Here is a 24,603-nt window from a genome sequence, read left to right as displayed (position 1 = left end):
AAAGGCTATAAACACAATTACTAAGATCCTAGAATCAACAGAGAGCAAAGTTTGAACCATGGGTTCACTGCTATAGACCAATGGCGGTGTTCTCCTGCCACTCATATGCTGAAGCCCTAAACTCCCAGTGTAACTGTATTTGGATATAGGGTCTTTAGGAACTAATTAAACATAAATGAGATGGAATGGAGGCAACCTAATCTGATAAGACTGGCCGCTTTTTAAGAGGAGGAAGAGAAAGATACCCCCAAACACACAGTAAGAAGTAGCAGTTTGCAAGCCCAGAAGACAGCCCTCATCAGAAATGGACTCTGTTGGATCTTGATCTAGGACTTCTAGCCTCCAGGCTATGAGAAAATCAGTTTCTGTTGTTTAAGCCAGCCAGTCTGTAATATTTTGTTATGGCAACCAAAACTATTATCACTCAGAATAGTATGTCAGATCACAGTAACAGTGATCTTTGAAAATTCAGAAAAATCATATCTACAGATGGGATGGGAGACATTAAACCAAATCAAACAGGCAAATTTCTTTATCTCTCTCTTTTTAGAGAGAGCATGCAAGAGTCGGGGGAGGGGGAGGTGGAGAGGATCTTATGCTGCTCCATGCCCAATGTGGAGCCCAATCCACAGCTCAATCTCACAACCCTGAGGATCATGACCTGAGCCAAAATCAAGAGCGGACACCAACAGACTGAGCCTTCTAAAAGGGCAAATTTCTGGAAATTACAAGTCAATGAGCCTGATGTCATAACCTAATTTCTAGATCACATTATTACATTATAAGCTTTTAGAAAATGATATAGGGATAATAAAGGGTACACTTGGTTTTACGAATGGCAAATACCATAGTAACCTCAATCCCAATTTTTCCATTATCAGACACTGTGTATGTGTAAGAAATGCTGCACATGTGCCTTGACTTTGGAAAAACATCTAAGAAAAGATCCTAGGATACTTCTAATAAGATTATGAAATACGGGGTGATGACCTAGGTTTAAATAATTTTACCTAAAGAGTATTTATTCATCACTTGGGTCAATCTAGAAGAGTCTACGGAGCACTAGCCATCTGTGGCTGCTTTTAGGAATTCTTCCCATTGATTTGAAGTCATGCACAGGAAAAAGGGCTAACACATTTGCAAATAAACTTTAATAGCTGGATGGGCTGTTAATATCTCATGTGATAATATAAACTCAGTTTCTTGATAGAACTAAGATGTAATTTCTTGAGCTAAGTTAAAAAAAGTGTATGTGTGTGTATCTTCCAGAGGATCTAGCAGTGTAATGGGCTTCTTAAAAAACAAGCAAACAAAACCCAAACACAGACACATACACAAAATCCTAATACTCAGAAATCAATTTATTCAGAAGAATACTCTGCATTTACAGAGAGCAGAACTGTACAGTCCACTAGAAGAGTGGAAGCCACAAACCACTGGTGGAGATGAAACAAATCAGCTAGCCAATAAGAAGTGTGTGGAAGCCATGTCACTGAGGGAGAGTGAGGAGCTCAGGATATAAAACCAGAAGCAGCCATTCTCAACCTAGGTACCATGAGGGAATTAGCCCTAAGGCATCCTCTGTGTGATGAATTAATTTCTCCACTATGCTCTATAATGGTGTTAGCTTCCAGAGGCCTTGGAGGATTGAGAAAACAGTCACTGATAACCCTGTCGTAGGGTTTACTTCTCTCGTGGTATCTCAAAAACATAAACCAAAGCTGTCTAAAATTTGTCTTTTCCATACCCCTCTGTGGCTATACTTATTATTAAACGAAACTAATCAAATTATTGATCTATTATAATTTAATTAATTAATCAATTATCAATTAATAAATTTATTAATAATCACCAATATTATTAGTATGTATTATATAATTATAAAATATATAAATACATAATGTGATACATATAAAATATTAATAATTGATATAACTATTAATAATTATAAAATTATTAAAGTAAATCAACTCTCTTGGGTGCCTGGGTGGCTCAGTGGGTTAAGCCTCTGCCTCTGGCTCAGGTCATGATCTCTGGGTCAGGGGATCAAGCCCCGCATCGGGCTCTCTGATCAGCAGGGAGCTTGCTTCCCCTACCCTCTCTGCCTACCTCTGCCTACTTTGTGATCTCTGTCAAACAAATAAATAAAATCTAAAAAAAAAAAAAGTATAACTCTCTTTTGCACCCAGGATGTAACTGAAGAAATTAAAAGAAGCTGGGTGAAACTGATAATCTTGACTAGGTTTCCTGCAAAAGAGCAATATACTGCAAAGCCCAGTAAGTTTTAGGCTGAAAGCAGACTTAAGAAACTTCTTAGGATCACTGCTTTCCAGCCTATAGCCTGCCTTCAAGCTCAGGCTAAGCACACAGTTTTAAAAAATCAGCTATCAAGTCTTTGGGAAGAACCTGTCATCTTCCTCTAATATTATTTTCTTTAAGAATTTTTGGCCTGTTTTACAATCTCTACAAATATACCAAAGTGTTCCTTCTTATGACTTAAGTTGGCAAAACACCAATTTTAGAAATCATATTTCCAAGAGTCATACTAAAAAATGGATAGGTCTAACTTATTAATAGGTTCCAAAGATAGTATGTTTATCTTCCTTAACTGCCCTTGTTTACAGAAACTCTTTACAAGAGGGGTGACCACAAACTTAATTAACATTCCCATGGAATTTCATTGTTCAAAGTATTTTGGTTAATGTCTTAGCTTTCATGATAATCCCCAGTTCTGCCCAAGATCCCACAGCTAGTACAGCCAGTTTCTCCAGATGCAAGTTCCACATTTCAACAGCTCCCAGATCCACAGTAAGATGTGTGCTACAGCATACCACTTACTACTATTCCCTCTCTCCTCCTTCCAACTAGGAGGCTACATCTAACACTGCCTCTGTCACATCGCAGGGTTTGAAATCCTTCCAAGCCACTGTGCCCCTACTTCTCTTCACTTGTTCTGGGCTCAACACATAGTTCCCAATGAGGAATACAAAGAAGAATGAAGAGATACGAGTTCTCTGGGAACAATGCTTTTTAAAAATGCACCTAATATAAAATGCATCTAATAATTTTAGAGAGTAAGATGACAGAAAAAAGAGGGTCCAGGTTTTCATCCCTTCTCTGCTACTGAAAAGTTGAGTGGTTTCTGGCAAACCATTAGCTACAATCCCCTCAAAACACCTATCCTATATGGATATCAAGAGGACTAGAAGATATGAAAAACATAAAAATGAACGTTCTCCAAAATGTCAGTTATCTTGAAGAACAAATCATACAGTGTTATAAATAAGAAGAAACTGTTCTTCCCCATAAGATACCTAACATTTTTAGGTTGTATATTTAGAACTGGTAAAATGTGAGACCATGTCATGTTTTTGACGCTAATTTTGGTGTTTAAACAGTATTTCTTTCCTTTTTTAAAGACTTGTTTATTTATTTATTTATTTTGACAGAGAGAGAGATCACAAGTAGGCAGAGAGGCAGGCAGAGAGAGGAGAAGCAGGCTCCCCACAGAGCAGAGAGCCTGATGCAGGGCTCGATTCCAGGACCCTGAGACCATGACCCGAGCTGAAGGCAGAGGCTTTAAGCCACTGAGCCATGCAGGTGCCCCCAGTGTTAAAACAATATTTCAATGAACTGTTATATACTGCTGAGATTACTTCTTGATCATGGTGAGGAGAACCCTTGTAGCATGTTCAGGAGAGAAAAGACTGAGGAGGATTTTATAGGTATAGAAAGTAATCTCTCTTGTAGGACATATATGACAAGGGTTTTCTACTCTCTGCAGTTCAGACTCTCCAAGAGAACTTGTCACAAAAGAGATGGGAGAACAGTTAACTTGGTCTGTACAAATTCTAAAGTAAAATAACCAGTCTAGGTATTTTTAGTTGCTTTTTCCTTTTTTTGAAAACAAAGAACTTGAATATGGGCTCAAAGGCAAGCCTACTTAATGCTTTTATATACAATATATTTACTAAGAGAAATTTCATACCTCACTACAAGATGCAACTGCTCTGTGTAAAGGTGTCAACCATTTGCTGTCTTTGGCATTAACTCTAGCTCCTGCAACAAGAAGAAAAAAATAAATTGAAATATTTTGCATAAATATTTTAAATAAATCTCCTGAAATATTAGTTATATATTATAGTCCAAATTGGATAAGTAACAATTGAAAAAGTGGTACTTTATTTTTTATACTTTCTGCAAATAAATTACGAAGTTATAAAAACAAAACTAGCCAAAAAAGTATTCTTTTTATTAAAAATAAAAGAAACATTACTTTATATATAAACTAGAAAAGCACCTTTATACAGAGCATATTAAAGTAAAATAAGTCCCCATTTTAGAATGTGTCTTAAAAACTCAAAATAAGAATATTCCTATGTAAAAGGCAGACCATTACAAAGTCTTCATTACATTTCTTTACTAATGAATGTATCATGTTATAAAGCAATATAATATCAAAATTTCTCCAATGAGGATTAAAAATGCATTCGTACTATAAAGTTATTTTGTAAAATGGATACAGTAGCTATAGACTTAGGAAAAAAACTGAGAAAGAAATGAACAAACCCACACGTCTTTCTGGGTTATACCTAAAGCTTTAAAGAATTTTAAAAAAATCAACTACATACAGTTATTTAAAAATCATTGAGTCAATAGACAAAAATTATCCTTTACAGAATATAAATGCACTTCGTAAGACAAAAAAATGTATTATGTAATTGGGGTGGGGAGGTGGAATCTATTGCTTATACAAAATCCACTGATTTGGTACCTATACCCCAAACAGAAGGAGCAAGCAAACTATAGGACAGGTATATATCGAACTAGACAGAAATAGCCCTGGCTCTTAAAAGTATAGAGAAACTGGTGACAGGTCCTACACTGTAAGCAACCTTAGATTTATATCCAGGATCACAGCTAGCAAGTAAGAAAGGGCTTTAGAAATCTAGACCAACCTCCTCATTTTCTAGATAACAAAACACAGGTACAGAGAATAGTTTAACATCAAAGTCCAGTACAGTAGAATCAAGGCTAGAATTCAGATGTCCTAATGTTTGCATTCCATGTTTTGAGAGTGAGGTTCCAGGGAATAATCAAATGCAGTGACTCTGAGTCATAGCTCTAATTACTACCTATGGGTTCCTAACTAGTTGTGTGATCCCTCTGAACAAAAGTTTCTTCATCTATAGAGCAGATCCTCTAATGCCTTGTAACTAAAGTTTGACATAATAAACACAAATTCATTAGATGCATTAGATACAGATGTTAAAAATAGATTTAAAAGTCCTGAAAATAAGAGAAAAAAAGAAATGAAATACAAGTGTATAAAATCATTCACAAATGAAACAGTTGAAATTCTGAGAGTAACTGAACTCCTGAGTAGAGACAAGTGAGGACACTGGAAGAATTAAGAACCAATATGATAGCTTTCGCGACTGCTCAACTAGGCTTTAGAAGAAAGGGACTCAGCAGAATAAAGAAACAGCTAGAGCGAATGGTATATTTATGTAATAAATGTGAACAACTATCTGCTATGCTTTTAAGGAGACCAAGATGGTTAAAACATAGACTGTGAGACCACAACGAAGTCAGCATTTGTTCTGGGTAAAAGGCAGAATGTAGATATTGCAAACATTTAAAATGCACATAGGTTAAAAGGTTGGAGTCTGCAGAGATGGTAAAGGGGTAATATAGAAGCTAGGCTCTGGCTCTTTCATTCTCCCATTTATCTGGTTGGAACTTCAAAGATTCTCCATAATCCTTGTACCTCTTTCTACAATTTTCTGTTATGTGCATAGTAAAAGGGCAAATCCTGGCATTAAGGCCTGAAAGGTAGTGACTCGCTCAGAAAAGATAGGTACTCTGGAAAGACAAGGGTAGAAAAGAACGAGGCTTGATAATGGGTCTTCAGCAAATGGGAAGGATCATTAAGTCTGATTCTAGGCATTAATTAACAAGGAAATTGAATGTGGCTATCACAAAAAATGGGAAGAATCTCCATGTACTCATAAAGAGCTGAGAAATAAAAAGTGAACAAAACAGTGAGAACTGGATGAGTAATGTTCTTTAATTTTATGTAGAAAATAGAATACGTAAGTATAAATATCTATACTCATATTTACTTTATATACATAAGGAAAGTGTGAAGGAACACTAAGACATTAATAACAGTGGCTGCCTATGCATTTGTATAGGTAGTGAGGTACAATGAGAACTGGGTGATAGGGGACTGAGGTAGAAAGGCAACTTTACTGTATACCACATAACTTTATATAAATTTCAAAATTTTAGAATAAAACTGAAATACTATTTATTAAAAAAAAAAAGAAAGAAGAGAAAAATGTATTTGAGAAGGAATAAAAGAGAGGCCATAAAAAAATTCCAAGAATTTGGCTTCAAGTGCAAAGAAAAAAATTAGGAAGTAACTAGGTAGAGGGTAAAGATAGTTCTTTCTTTTGAACATGGGTTATAAGATACACAGTTAAAGAAAGAAAATCTAATTTTGATGCCCACTTAGCAGCCTAAAGTAAAAGACACTGCTGGTTTCATTCTTCCATTTTAAGTTATGATAATTAATTAATTAGTCTTCACTTTTAATAACAACTTTAGTAACAAATTCAAAGTTAATTTATCAAAAAACCTAAGTGACTACAACAAAGAATCTACTAATGGTTTACTGAGGATACAAAATACTACTAGTTGGTACTAATATAACAGATGATGTGACCAAAAAATGTGACTTGTCCTTTTTTAAATTCTAAAAACACTTATCCCCAGGAAGATCAGCACCATAGCATTCTAGACCTCTGATCATAATCTTTCCAGAAGGCACTCATCTTGTTAAGTCATGTGTTTCTTTTAATAGCACTAATCAAATGTTTTAATTCCTTGTAGATTAAAGGTCAAGTATACAAGAAATGGTTAACTATTTATAAGGACACCAAAAGAACAAATATCTCCCCTGCACACATCCACTAATTAGTATACACTTTACATATTAACAAACAAATATGGCATAGCAATATACATTACAAAGTGGCAACTATCTGTAAAATGAAAAATGGAGTAAGAAAAACAAACATGATAGCTCACTTCAGATGTCCAGGTTCCTAGAGCTCATCTCATGTGAATTCTGAAGGTAACCAGGCTTTTGTTCTACACAGACAGCTCCAAAATTAACCAAATATTCATAAACACAAGCTACAAAGTCATTCCAGTAATGAAAAATACTTCCAGAGTAAAGTTTCTCAGTCTAAAAGCTGAAAACCAGCCACAAAGGCTAACAATGAAGATGGAGAAAGGGGAAAAAAAAATCATACTGACTCAAAACATAAAAGTCTTTGATAATCAAATGTAACAGCTCTGGTGGAAACATCACATACTCTGAACATGGCAGAGTATAATGTTTGTAGTTTATAAGGATAATCTTGAGTCACCAAGGAAAGATTAATTACTTTACTATTTCCTAGTCATTAAAAATGAAGAGCATATAGAATAGCAGCCCCATCCCAAATGTTGAAGTTAGATTACTGGGAGACCCTCAGATAAGAGGAAGCACTGTTAAGAAACTGAAGACAGTAAAGATAGCAATTTAAAGATGATAACTGATAACTACTGCAAACCAACATTTCCAGAAAACCTCCCAAGTGCTAGGAGCACATCTCATTAAATCCAAGGTAGTTATGCCCAATTGTGTTATCAAATACTTTCTTTACCAGTCTTCCATTCCCCCCCGCCCCACAAAATTCACATATAAGGGAAATCCATGAGCTCTCCCTTAAGATGATAAATCAGCAGCCAGGACGTATGCCACATCAAGTATCTGAATTTAGAATCATCTTCCAGAGTAGAGATGTGATTAGATTTCTGTAATGTTAAAAGCAAAAAGAAAAAAAAAGCAAGCAAAAAACTGTAGGGTAGGGGCGCCTGGGTGGCTCAGTGGGTTAAAGCCTCTGCCTTCCGCTCGGGTCATGATCACAGGGTCCTGGGATCGAGCCCCACATCAGGCTCTCTGCTCAGCAGGCAGCCTGCTACCTTCTCTCTCTCTGCCTGCCTCTCTGCTTGCTTGTGATCTCTGTCAAATAAATAAATAAAATCTTTAAAAAACAAAAACAAAAACTGTAGGGTAACCCAAACAGGTTGTATCCATTTGATACCACCATTAGATTATATAGAAAAATTCAGATAACCAATTTCCTCTCACCCAGTCTTTTCACTTAATAATTCATACATATAAAAATGTACTGACAGTTTTTGAAAGAAAAAAATTAAGATTTTCCAGAATTGGGTCAATGTCTAGTTCATCTGAAGATAAACAAGAAAATAATTTTGAAAATAAAAAATCTGGGGCATCCAGGTGGCACAGTCAGTTAAGCATCTGACTCCTGCTTTCAGCTCAGGTAGTGATCTCAGGGTTGTGAGATCAAGCCCCACGTCCAGCTCCATGCTCAAGGCAGAGTCTGCTTACAACTCTTTCCCCTGTGTTCTCTCCTTCTCTCAAATAAATAAATAAATAAATAATCTGATTTACTTACATCAGTCTATTTTGAGCTCTAGACAACAATGCAGCTGAAGAGAAGTCTGGACTTGTGAGGACATACTCAGGCATTAGAGGAAGGAGCCCAGAGGCAGGACCTATGATCTAATAATGGCTCTGTAACAACATGTCGTGTGACCTGGGGCTGTTCCCCAGAGCCTAGACCTTCATGTTGTTAATCATAATCTCTGCCTCCTATGCCTTCTGTGTATATTGGTAGTGACGGCGGAGGATGGACCCCAGGTTGAAACAACATAGGGAACTCCTGTTTCTGCAAAGTGGGTTCCACAAGTCAGGAATTGAAATCAGGAGCATCTCATTTTAACTCTAGGTCTCAACTCATCTGTTTTTTTCTTAATCTAAACAATGAATAAGATCTGCCAATTCTTCGAGTTTTGAAACTAAGTTATCAGTAAAATAAGGTTGTGCTAAGTGATCTCTATGATCCATTTCCTATTATAACGTTCTATCCTATTTTGAAATAGGGACCCAGAATAAATTATTTCATACTTATTAAATACCCTGCCCTTCCTTAACATTAAGTAGATAAGGTAGCAACTTTTATAATCTATACCAAGGTGTCCTCAATCACAGTCCGCAGACTGCCAGCCACCTATTTTGTAAATAAAGTTTTAGTGTAATACGGCACACCTATTCACTGAAAGTGTTAACTATATAGCTTTTACATTACAGAAGGAGAATTAAGTAGTTGCCAGATGTTTGTCTGGCCCTTTACATAAAATGTCTTTTGACCTCTGATCTAGGCTAAGTACTTGATACTAGATACTATTAAGCTATTTCTACTTCCACAGGTGTTTATAATAATTATTAGTCCCACTAATAATTTTCTAAAACTTCTCCTTGCAAAGAATAGTTCTCTACTTTTTTAATATTAAGATTTTATTTATTTATATGACAGAGAGATCACAAGTAGGCAGAGCAGCAGGCAGAGAGAGAGGAGAAACAGGCTTCCTGCTGAGCAGAGAGCCCCATGCAGGGCTCGATCCCAGAACCCTGAGATCATGATCTGAGGCGAAGACAGAGGCTTAACCCACTGAACCACCCAGGTGCCCCTAGTTCTCTACTTCTAAACCTTGGAGGAGACAGTCTATGTCCAGTGAGCTGGGCTAGGAGCCAAATACTTTGAATACTCTTCTCAAACTGGAAATAATGCTTTCCTTTGGCTGTCTACCAAAAGTAATGGCAAAGGGCGCCTGGGTGGCTCAGTCGTTGGGCGTCTGCCTTCGGCTCAGGTCATAACCCCAGGGTCCTGGGATAGAGCACCACATCAGGCTCCCTGCTCTGTGGGAAGCCTGCTTCTCTTTCTTCCACTCCCCCTGCTTGCGTTCCCTCTCTCTCTCTATCTCTTTGTCAAATAAACAAATAATATCTTAAAAAAAAAAAAAAAGGCAAAAGCTTCAGATTTTGTTTTCAGGTCGGAGTGGAATAAGCAAAAAGCAACTACATTTCCACTTTTCCACCTGCAATGCCGGGGGGTAACAGCTGCTGCACTGTATCATTTAAGATAGTGTTATGGACCCCAGATATAGTGGGTTGAAGAGTGTCCCCCACCATCCTTCCCCAATCCTAACTCTAAAAACTCAGAATGCTATCTTACTTGGAAATTGGGTCTTTACAGAGGTAATTAAGTTAAAAGGAGGTAATTAAGGTGGACCTTAATCCAATATGACTGATATCCTTGTAAGCATAAGAAATTTGGACACAGACAAGTACAGATAAAACACAAAAAGAATGCAGTCTCTATAAGGCAAGGAGAGAGGCCTAGAACAGATCCTTCCCTAACAGCCCTCAGGAGCTGATGCGGCAACACCTTGATCTCACACTTCCAACCTCCAAATTGTGAAAAAATAAATTTCTGTTGTTATAGTCACTCAAGTTGTGATACTTTGTTATGGCTGCCCTAGCAAACCAATATACCAGCACTGCAGGCTTTCAAGGGTCACATACTTAAGGTTTAATTCCTACTACATAACATTCATATTTCCTTATTAACAGTCTATTATTTTCTATAATAAACTGATCAGATGAATTTTTGACTAATGCCTTAAACTACAAAGCCATTTAACCACTTAACCACATGTTGCAACAGTCTGAGATACTGCTAAAACCTATGATTTTTAAATACAAACATTAAATGAATAGCTCCCATGAAAGTATCTATACTTATGTAGCCAGAAAATTCAGTCTTTAAAACAGAAGTTCTTCAATAAAAGTAATTGTCTACCCAAATCTTGATAAGGAAGAACCACTGAGGAATCTTTACTGTTTTTTTTTTTTTTAAAGATTTTATTTATTTATGAGAGAGAGCGAGAACGAGCACAGGCAGACAGAGTGGAAGGCAAAGTCAGAGGGAGAAGCAGGCTCCCCGTGGAGCAAGGAGCCCGATGTGGGACTCGATCCCAGGACGCTGGGATCATGACCTGAGCCGAAGGCAGCCGCTTAACCAACTGAGCCACCCAGGCATCCCATCTTTACTGTTTTTGACCCAGCTGAAGATGAGGGAAAGGGCCAAACACCAGCAGATCATTACTAAGACTGTGATCTAAAGAGCTGCCGCATGACTCCAACAACATATAGTACACAAAGAACTTAAAAAACAAAACAAAACAAAAAAAAAAACACCTCTTGTAGACTGAGAGAAAGCCCATTTAGTTTGAGAGCTACTGGAACAGACAAACTTAACTGACGCTCACTTTTTAGCCCCTCCCTACTCTATTCATTAGCAAATAACTATTCTGGAAGGATTCGGCATAACAGAAAAAATATATGGGAGCAGAGTAAACTGAGTAAAATACAATTAATAGGTGTATTAATTACCCCAGGAAAGGAGAGGATGAACTTGCAAACTACTCTTTATACACAAATTCAGAGAGAGTTAAGTGCTGAAGAGAGCTCTCAAAGGGTTCCAAGACAGAGGCAGGACAGACAAGGCAAAGAGATGAGAGCTAGCAGAGATAGGAAAGAAAAAAAGAAAAAGAAAACAATTACAGATAAAAGCCCAGAAGTAACAAAAACAAAATAAACACAATTTAGAACACAGCTAAGAATTTGAACCACAGCCAGCGTGAATCTTTAAAAACCCAAGTCAGACCATGTCACTCCACTCAAAACTCACCTTTGGTCTTCCACATCATTTTAAGGGCCAAGACAAGTCTTTGTCAAAGCCTACAAGGCCACACATGATTTGCAACCTTGCTACCTCCTCTACTTCATCTCCTACTGTTCTTTTCACTTGCCTCCAAACATACTACCATCTCATGGTGTTTGTTATTCTCTCAGTTTGCAAGGCTTGCTTCAGTTATCTGCTCAAATGTCATGTATCACTGAACCCTTTCCTGATAATTTAACATAAAACCGCAACTGACCCCCACCCAACATTTATTCCTTTAATGTTCCCACAGCAATTATCACAAGATAAGCTATGTATATTAACTTGTTACTATCTCCCCCACCAAAACATAAACTCCACTAAGGCAGGAACCTGCATCTGTTTTATTTGTTGTTTTACCTGCAGCACCTAGAATAGTGCCTGATACAGACAGAAAAACATGGAAATAAAATATTCAAAGGCTTAACAGAAAATATACATGAAATAAAAATCTAAATTTCAGAACTAAAAATGCACACTCACATTATGCTCCAGCAAGAATAATCAATAGATTTAGCCTAAGTTAGTAGTGAATTTTAAGGATAAAGAATTGAATCCTACAGGCATCCAGGCAGAAAAGAAGTGACCATGGTGGTAGAAGGTGGTATAGGGGACGGAAATGGTGAGAAGAGAAAAGCCTGATCTAAGACTTCCACTCAATGCTAGAAGAATTCCTCACATCTATAAAGTTGTGAGGAAAGAGCATGAATCAAGAATTTTAAGAGTAATCAATCTACCCTTCATTTAAATAAAAAAGGCAAGTCTCAAATACATAAGACTATGACATCCATGAGCTCTTACTAAACATTAAAAGAAAAAAAACCTAACCCTCCAAAAACTTGAGGATGATGATGTCTATTCAACCAAGAGATAAATAAAAATAAAAAACTTGGAGCTAGAGAAGCTATGAATTAGGATTAGGGTATGTGTGAAAACAGTGAGAATTCTGATTACAAAATATAATGTGAAGTCATAATTTTTAAGAATGAAAACACAGACTGGAACAAATTAGGGAACACGGTTTCCTAATTTCTCATCAACAATAAAAATCTGAAATGTGAACATGGAAGAACATGGCTCTATAGGCTGGTATCAACCTTTTTATCTTCTTCGTTTTTCATTTTAGAGAAATACTGTAGCAACAAATAACCTTGCCACTGATACCAAAATAGTTTTTATAATACAAAACTAGAATATTTATTGCGTTTTTTTTTTTTTGAAGCATATCATGACTTTGGTATAATGCAAGAGCTCAATGGAGATTATTTCATATTGCTTAATTTTCTTAAGATGATAGCAGTTAAGGTTAACCTAATTACTATTGTAAAATGTCACTAATAATTAATATAAAAGGCAGGAGCAATCTATCCTGAACTTTCTACACCACCAATTTTTGCTGATAGCACAAACAAATTAGCCTAATTTTGTTGCCTACTTTCCTCTCCATGTATTTCATTCTCTTCTCGATCTAGAGACTCGATCAGATCAAAAACCTAGATGAAATTCTAATTTCCAACCAAACTTATTTAAAAATTCATTCAATATGATTATAAGGTTGGTGGTGGAGGCAGAATTTGCAATAAGTCTCAAACCTGGGCCTCAACAACCACAGCATTTACACCAAATTTAAGGACAGCCCTTGAAGCACCACTACCCAAACTTAAAGTCTACTTTTGTAAACTTCAAGTACACTGCAAGAAGACTACTGTTCTGAGTAATATTTATTCTTTTTCTTACAGTTTGAGATATAATTGACATAACACTATTAGTTTAAAAGGCACATGATTCGATGCGTATATATTATGAAAAGTTATGTTTAGTTAATATCCAACACCTCAGAGTTAAAATTTTTTTGTGTGAGAAGAACTTTGATGATCTACTCTCCTAGTAACTTTCAAATACACAATATTGTTTACTATAGCTACCATGCTGCACATTACATCCCCAGAATTTCCTTATCTTATAAACTAGAAGTCTGTACCTTTTGATTGCCTTTACGCATTTCCCCCACTCCTGGCAACCACTAACCTCTTTTGTTTTTAGGAGTTCAGTTTTTTTTTAGATTCCACCATAAATGTGAGATCATGGATTACTTATCTTTTCCTAACTTATTTCACTCAGCATAGTGTTCTTGAGGTCCAGACTGACAAGATATTATTTTTATGGCTGAATAATATTCCATTATACGTATATATGTGTATGGATGTGCACGCATACACACACACACACACACACACACACATATATATATATATATATATATATATATATAAATAAAACAAAACTTCTTTTTCCATTCATTGACAGACACTTAGGTTGTTTCCATGCCTTGGCTACTGTGAATAATGCTACCACTAATATGGGAGTGCAGATATCTCTTTGAGGAAGTGATTTCATCTCCTTTGGATACAAAGTCAGAATTAGAGTTGCTGGATTCCACGGTAGTTCTGTTTTTAATTTTCTGAGGAACTTTATCCATTGGTAGCTATACCAATTTACATTCTTTCCAACAGTATACAAGGGTTCCCTTTTCTTCACATACTCTCTAGTACTTTTTATCCTTGTATTTTTCATAAAAACCATTCTACCAAGGGTGAGATGGTATTTCATTGTGGTTTTGCTTTGCATTTCCCTGATGAAAAGTGATCCTGAGCATCTTTGTATACCTGTTGGCCATATGTATGTCTCCTTTGAAAAAATGTCTCTCCAGTTCCTTTGCCCAAATTTTAATTAGATTGTTTGTTATTGATTTGTATGAGTTTTCTATATTTTGGATATCAATCTCTTATCAGCTATATGATTTGCATATATTTTCTCCCATTCTGTAGGTTGCTCTTTCATTTTGTTGGTTTCCTTTGCTGTACTGAAGAAGCCTTTTAGTTCAATGTAGTCCTGCTTATTATTTCTGCTTCTGTTGTCAAATGCAAAAAAAAAGAAAAGAAAAGAAAAAAAGAAAAAGAAAAAGAAAAAGAAAGGAAAAAGAGAAAAATGGCAAAAGAAAAAAAGAAATCACTGTAAAGACTGATATCAAGGAACTTATCCCTTTTGTTTTCTTCTAGAAATTTTATGGTTTCAGGTCTTTTATTTTTTTATTTCTTTACTTATTTGACAGAGACATAGCAAGAGAGGGAGCACAAGCAGGGGAAGTGGGAGAGGGAGAGCAGGCTTCCCATGGAGCAGGAAGTCTGATGCGGGGCTCAATCCCAAGACCCTGTGATCATAACCTGAGCTGAAGGTAGCTGCTTAACTGACTGAGCTATCCAGGCGCCCCTGGTTTCAGGTCTTACATTCAAGTCTTTAATCCATTCCAAGTTGATTTTTGTGTATGGTGTAAGACTGGTCTGGTTTCATTTTCCACATGTGACTGTTCAGTGTTCCCAACACCAATGATGAAAGAGAATGTCCTTAACCCATTGCATATTTTTGGCTTCATCACAAATGAACATATATACATAGGTTTATTTCTGGGGTCTCTTTTTGTTCCACTAATGTGTCTATTTTTATATCAATACTATGCTGGTGTGATTATTACAGCTTTGTGATATAGTTTGAAATCTGCTGTTTCTAGCCTTGTTCTTTTTCAAGACTGTTTGGATTGTTTGGGGTCTTTGTGGTCCCATACAAATTTCAGGACTGTTTTTTCTACTTCTGTTAAAATGCCATTGGAATTTTGATAAGGACTGCACTGAATCTGTAGACTACTTTGGGTAGTACAGACATTTAACAATATCAATTCTTCCAATCCATGAGCATGGAGTATCTTCCCATTTATTTTTATCTTCTTCAATTTCTTTCATTATGTCTTACAAGTTTTCAGTGTACAGACCTTTTACCTGCTTAACTACATCTGTTGCTAGCTATTTTACCTTTTCTGATGCAACTATAAATAGGATTTTCTTAATTTCTCTTTCTGATAGTGCATTATCAATGTATAGAAAGAAATGCAACACACTTATGTATATCAATTCTGTATCCTGAAACTTTACTCAATTTATTTATTAGTTCTAACAGTTTTTTGGTGAAGACTACAGTTTTCTGTATGTAATATTATATCATCTAGAAGTAGAGACAGTTTCACTTCTTTTCAATTTGGATTGCCTTTAATTTCTTTTTCTTGCCAAATTGCTGGCTAGAGTAAAAGCGATGAGAATGGTATCTACATCTTGCTCCTGATTTTAGCGGAAAAGTTTTCAGCTCTTCACCACTGAGTATGGTGATAGCTGTGGACTTGTCATATATGGCATTATTCTATTGAGGTATGTTCCCTCTATGCGCAGTTTATTAAGTGTTTTTATCGTGAATGGATGTTGAATTTTGTTAAATGTTTTTTCTGCATCTGAGATGACCATATAATTTTTAGCCTTTATTTTGTTAATTGGTACATCTCACTGATTTGCAGATGTTGAACCATTCCTGCATCCCTGCAGTAAATACCACTTGAAAATGGTATACGATCCTTTTAATGTACTGTTGAATTTGGTTTGCTAATACTGTGTTGAGGATTTCTGCATCTCTGTTCATCTGGAATACTGACCTATAATTTTCATTTCTTACAGTATTCTTGTCTGGTTTTGTTATCTGGACAATATTTGCCTCATAAAAAAAAAGTTTGGAAGTGTTCTTTCCTCTTTAAAATTTGGTAGAATTAACAAGTGAAGACATCTGTCCTAACTTGTCTTTGTTGGGAGGTTTTTAATTACAGACTCTATCACCTTACTAGTAATCGGTCTGTTCAGATTTCCTATTCATGATGCAATCTTGGTAGTTTGCAGGCTTCTACAAATTTATCCATTTTCCTTGACTGTCCAATTTGTTGGTATATAACTATTCATTGTCTCTTAAGATATTTTATATTTCTATGGTATCAGCTGGAATGTCTCCTGATCTTATTTAACTTGAGTACTCTCCTTTTTCTTGGTAAGTCTAGTTAAAGGTTTGTCTGTTTTTTTAAAGATTTTTTTTATCTTTATATTTTTTAAGGATTTTATTTATCTATCTGACAGAGAGAGTGAGCAATCACAAATAGGCAGAGAGAGAGGGGAAGCAGGCTCCCTGCTGAGCAGAGAGCCTGACGCGGGGCTTGATCCCTGGACCCTGAGATCATGACCCGAGCGGAGGGCAAAGGCTTAACCCACTGAGCCACACAGGCACCCCTTGTTTATTTTTGTTTTTAAATGAGCTCTTAGTTTCACTGATTTTTCTTTTGTTTCAAAAATTTCACTTATTTCCTCAGAAAACTATAGGATACTCATGAAAGAAATTGAGGAAGACACAAAGAAATGAAAAAATTTTTCATGTTCATGAACTAGAAGAACAGATACTGTGAAAATGTCTATGCTACCTAGAGCAATCCACATATTTAATGCAATCCGTATCAAAATACCATCAATTTTTTTCACAGAATGAAACAAATAATACTAAAATTTGTATGGAACCAGAAAAGACCCCAGATAGCCAGAGGAACATTGAAAAAGAAAACCAAAGCTAATGGTATTACAATTCCAGACTTCAAGCTCTAATCATCAAGACAGTATGGCACTGGCACAAAAACAGACGCACAAATCAATGGAAAAGAATAGAGAACCCAGAAATGGGACTCTCAACTCTACAGTCAACTAATCTTCGACAGAGTAGAAAGAACTGTCCAGTGGAAAAAAGACCGTCTCCTCTTCAACAAATGGTGTTGGGAAAACTGGACAGCCACATGCAGAAGAATGAAACTGGACCATTTCCTTACACCACACATAAAAATAGACTCAAAGTGGATGAAAGACCTCAATATGAGACAGGAATCCATCAAAATCCTTGAGGAGAACACAGGCACCAAGCTCTGTGACCTCAGCCACAGCAACTTCTTGCTAGACATGTCTCCAAAGGCAAGGGAAACAAAGGCAAAAATGAACTACTGGGACTTCATCAAGATCAAAAGATTTTGCTCAGCAAAGGAAACGGTCAACAAAACCGAAGACATTTGACAGAATGGGAGAAGATATTTGCAAATGACATATCAGATAAAGGGCTAATATCCAAAATCTATAAAGAACTTATCAAACTCAACACCCAAAGAACAAATAATCCAATCAAGAAATGGGCAGAAGATATGAACAGACATTTCTACAAAGGAGACATCCAAATGGACAAGAGACACATAAAAAAAGCTCAACATCACTCAGCATCAGGGAAATACAAATCAAAACCCTAGTGAGATACCACCTCACACCAGTCAGAATGGCTAAAATGAACAAGTCAGGAAACGACAGGTGCTAGCAAGGATACAGAGAAAGGGGAGCCCTCCCCTACACTGCTGGTGGGAATGCAAGCTGATACAGCCACTCTGGAAAACAGTATGGAGATTCCTCAAAAAGTTGAAAACAGAGTTACCCTATGACCCAACAACTGTACTATGGTTTTTGCCCCAAAGACACAAATGCAGTGACCTGAAGGGGTACCTGCACTCCAATGTTTATAGCAGCAATGTCCACAATAGCCAAACTATGGGAAGAGCCTAGACAGATGAATGGATAAAGAAGATGTGGTCTATATATCTATTATCTATCTATCTACCTATCTATCCATCCATACATAAATACAATGGACTATTATGCAGCCATCAGAGAAAAAAATGAAATCTTGCCATTTGCAATGATGATGGAACTAGAGGGTATTATGCTATGTGAAGTAAGTCAATCAGAGAAAGACAATTATCACATGATCTCATTGATATGAAGAATCTGAGAAATAAGACAGAGGATCACTGATATGAGGAATCTGAGAAATAAGACAAAGGGGAAGGGAGGGAAAAATGAAACGAGATTAAGAGACTCCTAATCTCAGGAAAGAAACTGAGGGTTGTTGGAGGGGAGAAGGGTAAGAGGGATTGGGTGGCTGGGTGATGGACATTGGTGAGGGTTATATGCTATGGTGAACATTGTGAATTGTGTAAGACTGATGAATCACAGACCTGTACCTCTGGAACAAATAATACATTTATATGTTAATTTAAAAAAAAACATTATATAGGAAAAAAATTGTTCACTTATTTCTACTCTGATCTTTGTTATTCTCTTCTTTCCAGTAACTTTGGGCTTGTTTTTTTCTTATTCCTTGAGGTGAAAAGCCAGGCTGAGTTCTTTCTTTTTTCTATTAATGCAGGCATTTATTGCTATGAACTTCTCTCTTAGAATTGCTTTTGCCATATCCCATTACGTTTTAAGTATGCTGTACTTTCATTTTCATTGGTCTCAAGATATTTTTTGCTCTTTCTTTTTTGACCTACTGGTTGTTCAGAAATGTTTAACCCCCCACATATTTGTGAATTTTCAGCTTCATTCTTTTGATTTCTAGTTTCAGATCACTGTGGTTGAAAAAATGCTAGATGGAATTTCAGTCTTAATTATGAAAGGCTGTTTTGTGGCCTAACATGATCCTGGAGAATCTTCCACATATGTTTGAGAAGAATGTATATTCTGATGCTTTTGGATGGAATATTCTGTAAACACCTGCTAAATCCACCTGCTCTCATGTGTACTTTAAGCCCAATGTCTTATTTATTTACTATCTGAAAATTCTTTGAATATAATTAGGTTTTTATTTAATGAATATTTATTTAATGAATATCTAATGAATACTTAGAATTCAGTAGCTAGCTTACACATTTTGATTTCTAAGTTATCTACTACATCCTCCATAAAACTATTCTAATCAACTGTCAAAGAGTTAATGGGAATTTTAAATTGATATAACATGAAAGAATAATTATTTTAAAAATTATTAATTTTATACATATTAGCATGAACCTTCAAATACATAAAATTATGGCAAATGTTAAAACCCATCAAACTAAAATTTCTTCTGACTCAGATTTCAGTCTTCAACTATGTAAAAAAGTATATATTTTTTAAGATTTTATTTATTTATTTGACAGACAGAGATCACGGTAAGCAGAGAGGCAGGCAGAGAGAGGAGGAAGCAGGCTCCCTGCTGAGCAGAGAGCCCGATGTGGGGCTCGATCCCAGGACCCTGGTATCATGACCTGAGTCGAAGGCAGAGGCTTTAACCTGCTGAGCCACCTAGGCGCCCCTGTAAAAAGGTATTTTTTTTTTAAAGATTTTATTTATTTATTTGACAGAAAGAAATTACAAGTACACTGAGAGGCAGGCAGAGAGAGAGAGAAGGAAGCAGGCTCCCTGCTGAGCAGAGAGCCCGATGTGGGACTCGATCCCAGGACCCTGAGATCATGACCTGAGCCGAAGGCAGCGGCTTAACCCACTGAGCCACCCAGGCGCCCCTAAAAAGATATTTTTATAGAAGGTCATGACAGTCAGTCTATACAGCACGAACTTTAAAAGTTAGAAACACATTTCTAATTACTTCCTAATCTTTTGACTTGTTAGAGCTCTATCTTCTACAAATTATAAGAGCCTTTTCACTCATTATTTGCTGAGCTACTGGGGCTGAGTTCAGTAAGACACTTACGTACTTACCTATAGTTTTAAAGGCCTTTTTTAAATTCTAGAATTTGTTGAGTAAGAATATTCTATACAGAGTCTATTTTGTTTCATTGTCTCTCTGGACTGTGGAAATAAACTCTTATCCGTACTTCCCTCACAGTTAAATAACTCTTTCCAGTTTATCATTTCAGACTGTGACTGGATTTCACAATGGGAGGAGAGAATTTTTAAGAGACTATATCTAAAAATCACTAAAAGAAAAAAAAAAAAAGGTAATTCCTGACACCAGGAATTTACTTATTTGGCAGGACTAAATAAAGTTGAGTAAAGAAAGAAGGGCTGCTAAAAAAAAAAAATATTAATAACCAAATTTTGAGTATCTATGATGTACCAGCGGCTTTTCTAGGTATCTTAACTGCAACATCTCATTTGCTTTAAACCTATAAAATCTGTATTATTTCCACTTTTTGGAAAAGGAAGTTGAGCCTGAGAGATTAAATAACTTCCCAAAGATCACAGAGGTGCTACTAGGTGGGACCAAGATTTGCACCTAAATCTGTCTGGACACTATCTGCAGGGCCTCTCATGGCAACATACGGACATATTTATTGATTTTTCATCTGTAAGTTGAAAATGAAGGTTCTGGTTTAGTAGATACTTGGCCTTAGATTTCATTCCAGATCCAATAAGTTTTTATTTATTTATTTTTTCTTAGAGCCTAGGTGGCAGTCTGAAGAAAAACAAATCATTTGTTTTCTTTCCTTTTCACCTACCTGAACCCTGCAACCCCACATTCCCACATTTCCACCTCTCCCATTCTCACTTCAACTAAAGACTTGAGAAACTGAGATCAAAATGTAAAGCCTAAACTTGTATTACTGGGGAGTCTGAGTGGCTCTGTCAGTTAAGCATCTGACTCTTGATTTGGGCTCAGGTCATGACCTCAGGGTCATGAGATGGAGTGTCCTGGCCCCGCAACCCACCCACCCCTTGTGCTGGGTGAGGAGCCTGCTTAAGATTCTCTCTCTCCCTCTCCTTTTGCCCCTCCCCTCCCCACCCCACCATGGGAGTTTACATTCTAGTAAGGAGAGAATGATAGGAAATGACTAAGTAAAATTTTAGAAGGATATCAGATAATAATAAGTACTAGAAAAAAATAGATAACATGGAGAGGAAAAGGATGGTGGCAGTGGTGGCAGTGATCAGGGACAACTTCATCCCAAAGGTAACATTTCAGGAAGGACATAAAAAGGCAAGTAAAGGAACAAGTCATGTAGTTACCTGATAAAAGAGAATTTGAGGCTAAAGAAGGAACATTTCAAATACCCAGAGATGGTAAGCCAGTGCCATTAGACTAGAATGTGCAAAAGGGAGAGCAGTAGAAATTGAAGTCAAAAGAAATTTGGAGCAAGGAAAATACAGTATGAGACCAATGTAAAAACTTAGTTTTATTCTGAAAACTATAAATTAATTAGTGACTTTATTTTTCCAGCCAAAAACAGCTACATGAGCTATTACCTCATGAAACTAGTAAAACACAATATAATACTAAAAGTAGTTTTCCAAGACAAGTTGAAAAAGCATTTATACATATATAGTGGTTAATTTTATATATTATTTCTCTTTGAATTATTTAAAAGAAATTAGGCATTCTTTCAAATGCTTATTTCAAAGCTGATATCTGATATTACCATATTCATAAAGCTGATCTGACTACTGTACTTACAAATATCAAGAAGTCAACCTTCTGTAAGTAGTTCAAAATCCCTGATGCAAAAATTCACTTTAAAAGCCAGGTAGTGAGTCAAATGGAACATCTGAAGTTTCTCCTAGGTTATAAACTAAAAATTGGAAGAAGAACCCTTCACTTTAAGTCATAAAATTTTTGTTAAAATGGAAGTAAATGAACAGAAATCTGTGTTAAAATAAAAAATGAAGTAGAGTTCTTATCCAAAGTCCAAGACATTAAACTAACTAGAATGTACTGTTTCTAACATAGCTATGTCTTAAAGAAAAAAGAAACTGTTTCTTAGACAATGTTTATAAAGAAAACTGCATATATAAACCTATATCCCATCAATTCATATTATTATAATAGAAGCCTCAATTAAGAGGAAATACGATTTTTTTCTTATATCTCCTCAGTTCTCATTTCTAGTAAATTTAAGCTGCTAACTAGTGAGCTAGCATCCATAGAGGAACAGATACCTTCAAGAAAGTGCTTCTATGATGAAGTTACTCATGAAGAAGCTAACAGAAGAATACCAGCTGGGGAGCACTAAGTAATGTATATGTTGTACCCCTGAAACTAACAGTTCAACAAAAAAAAGTACTAGCTGCGTCAATATTCAGCTATATCTAATTCTATATGATCACGCAATCTGTTATAAAACCCAGATTTTAAAATTTTTATATATTTATGAAATGACAAAATTCTGTTTAGGTGTTTTTTGTTTGTTTGTTTTTTTCCCCCCAGAGAGAGAGAAGAGAGCACAAGCAGAGGGAGAGAGAGAAGCTCAAAGAGGTTCCATGTCTAGAACGATGCCTGATGCAGGGTTCAATCTCATGATCCTGAGATCAGAACTGAGCCTAAATCAAGAGTAAGACATGTAAGTGACCAAGCTACCCAGGCACCCCTCTATTTAGGCTACCGAATGAGATCTTCATTCAAAACTTCTCTCAGTGCTCCTACTCCCAAATATGAAATGAGAGGATACTATTTCTCCAATTGCATTATGTGTCAATCTATAATCTGGCAACATAAGCACAATACAAAAATGTGCCTGCTCTTCCAATAAATAAAATAATCTGGCTACAACAAAAATATTTCTAAGCTCTGTCTGACTGCAGGCAGTCTGATCACAATAGGAGCTATTCCGTAAGAAACAGTTCCACCATTACTGCATACTGCAAAGTCTTAAAAAGTTTAGGAGAAATTAAAAGATAAAGTACAGGTTTCTATTTTACAGGCCCTCAAAAAGAGTCAGATAAAAGCTATTTAAAGACAGGCACCTTGCTGGCATCGCTTTCAAAATATATCCCAATCACCCCATTCCTCACTCCTTCCACTCCTGCACTTGGTCCAAGCCATATCACCTCCTTCTAGCAGAACTGTAATTGTCTCCCAGTCACTCTGTGGTTAATCAGGCCTACTATGAATATTCTATATAATGCCTGAGCCTAGATATTGTTCATCTCACTTTATTATCCTGACCTACTTTTTCATTTTTCTATAGCACTTAATCATCTTCTAACATGCTCTAACATTTACTTGTATTTACAGCCTGTTTTCCTTATTGGAGTATATACCTGCCAAAGGCAGTCATCTTTGTTTTGCTCTTCGACATACTCGAAGCACGAGAACAGTACCTGGCACTTTGAAACAAATATACAGAAACAGTCAACCAGGTTTCATAAATATTAATTTGACAAAAATATGCATGATGTGCTCTTATTAACCAGAGCTTTACCATACCAGATAAAATAAGCAGTTCAATGATTTCTGCATCTCCAAGATAGGCAGCAGCGTGCAGTGGAGTTCTCTTTTCATTGTCCTATAAGAAGAGGAAAGGTGAAATATAAGTTTTAATCTAAAATCAATTTCATTTGAAAACCATTAACTACCAACTTACTGGTTTCATAACCCTAGTCTAAGCAACATTAACAGATTTTTTCTGTGCTAGGAGAAGAAAGGCAAAAAAAAAAAAAAAAAAAGGTCTTAAAGGAACAGCTTTATTAAATAGAGCAAAAATAATATCTAAGGTGATAGAAAAATAGCTTCTTAGGCTTTCTTTGAATAAAAATGCCTATGCAGCTGAGATACAAAGGCAAATTTCCTTTATTTCATCCTATTTTTCCCCTCAATATACTTCCACAGTTTTACACAGGTTGGAACTGTTGACCTAACTAAATAAAACAAACTTTAAGAAAAGGTTTGAGTATCAAAAAATGTTTCCACAGGTACCCCAAAATTTTTCTCTGAGGATATGAAACTATCCCTTAAAACAATCTTAAGGATTTCTTAAAATCCCTGCCAATTTTATTTGTGGCTTTAAAATATATTCCTATCTTTGGAAATATGAAAAATACATAGTCTTCTATTTTGCCCAGTGAAGGAAACCATCAACAAAACAAAAAGGCAATCTACTGAACGGGAATGATAAATCCCACAAGAGGTTAATACCCAAAATACATCAAGAATCTAAATGACTCAAGACCAAAAAAACAAGCAATCCAATTTAAAAATGGGCAGAAAACCTGAATAGACATTTTTCCGAAGACATACATATAGTCAACAGACACATTAAACTAACGACCATCACTCATCATCAGTAAATCAAATTAAAACCATAATGAGATATTTTACACCTGTCAGAATGGCTGAAGTCAAAAGGACAAGAAATAACAAGAGTTGGCAAGGATGTGGAGAGAAAGGAATCCTGTGC

General features: G+C 36.1%; 1 protein-coding gene across 9 annotated transcripts in view; it reads right to left on the bottom strand.

Annotated features, from left to right (window-relative positions):
• The window catches only part of ANKRD28 (ankyrin repeat domain 28), a 205,623-nt gene that overhangs the window by 59,964 nt on the left and 121,056 nt on the right, over positions 1-24,603 (bottom strand). For 6 of the 9 annotated variants that reach the window (XM_059390886.1, XM_059390889.1, XM_059390888.1 and 3 more), the window contains 2 exons: positions 23,634-23,712; positions 3,989-4,059 (listed from right to left, as the gene is read on the bottom strand). In XM_059390886.1, coding sequence (XP_059246869.1) covers positions 3,989-4,059; positions 23,634-23,712 — 150 coding nt within the window. The remainder of the gene's footprint in view (positions 1-3,988; positions 4,060-23,633; positions 23,713-24,603) is intronic. The other 3 variants (XM_059390893.1, XM_059390891.1, XM_059390892.1) reach the window with 1 other exon arrangement.

This window comes from Mustela nigripes, chromosome 2 (genome assembly GCF_022355385.1).
Source record: "Mustela nigripes isolate SB6536 chromosome 2, MUSNIG.SB6536, whole genome shotgun sequence".
NCBI classification, from domain to species: domain Eukaryota; kingdom Metazoa; phylum Chordata; class Mammalia; order Carnivora; family Mustelidae; genus Mustela; species Mustela nigripes.
Note: the sequence above shows the minus strand (reverse complement) of the source record. Positions and strands in the feature narration are given on the sequence as shown.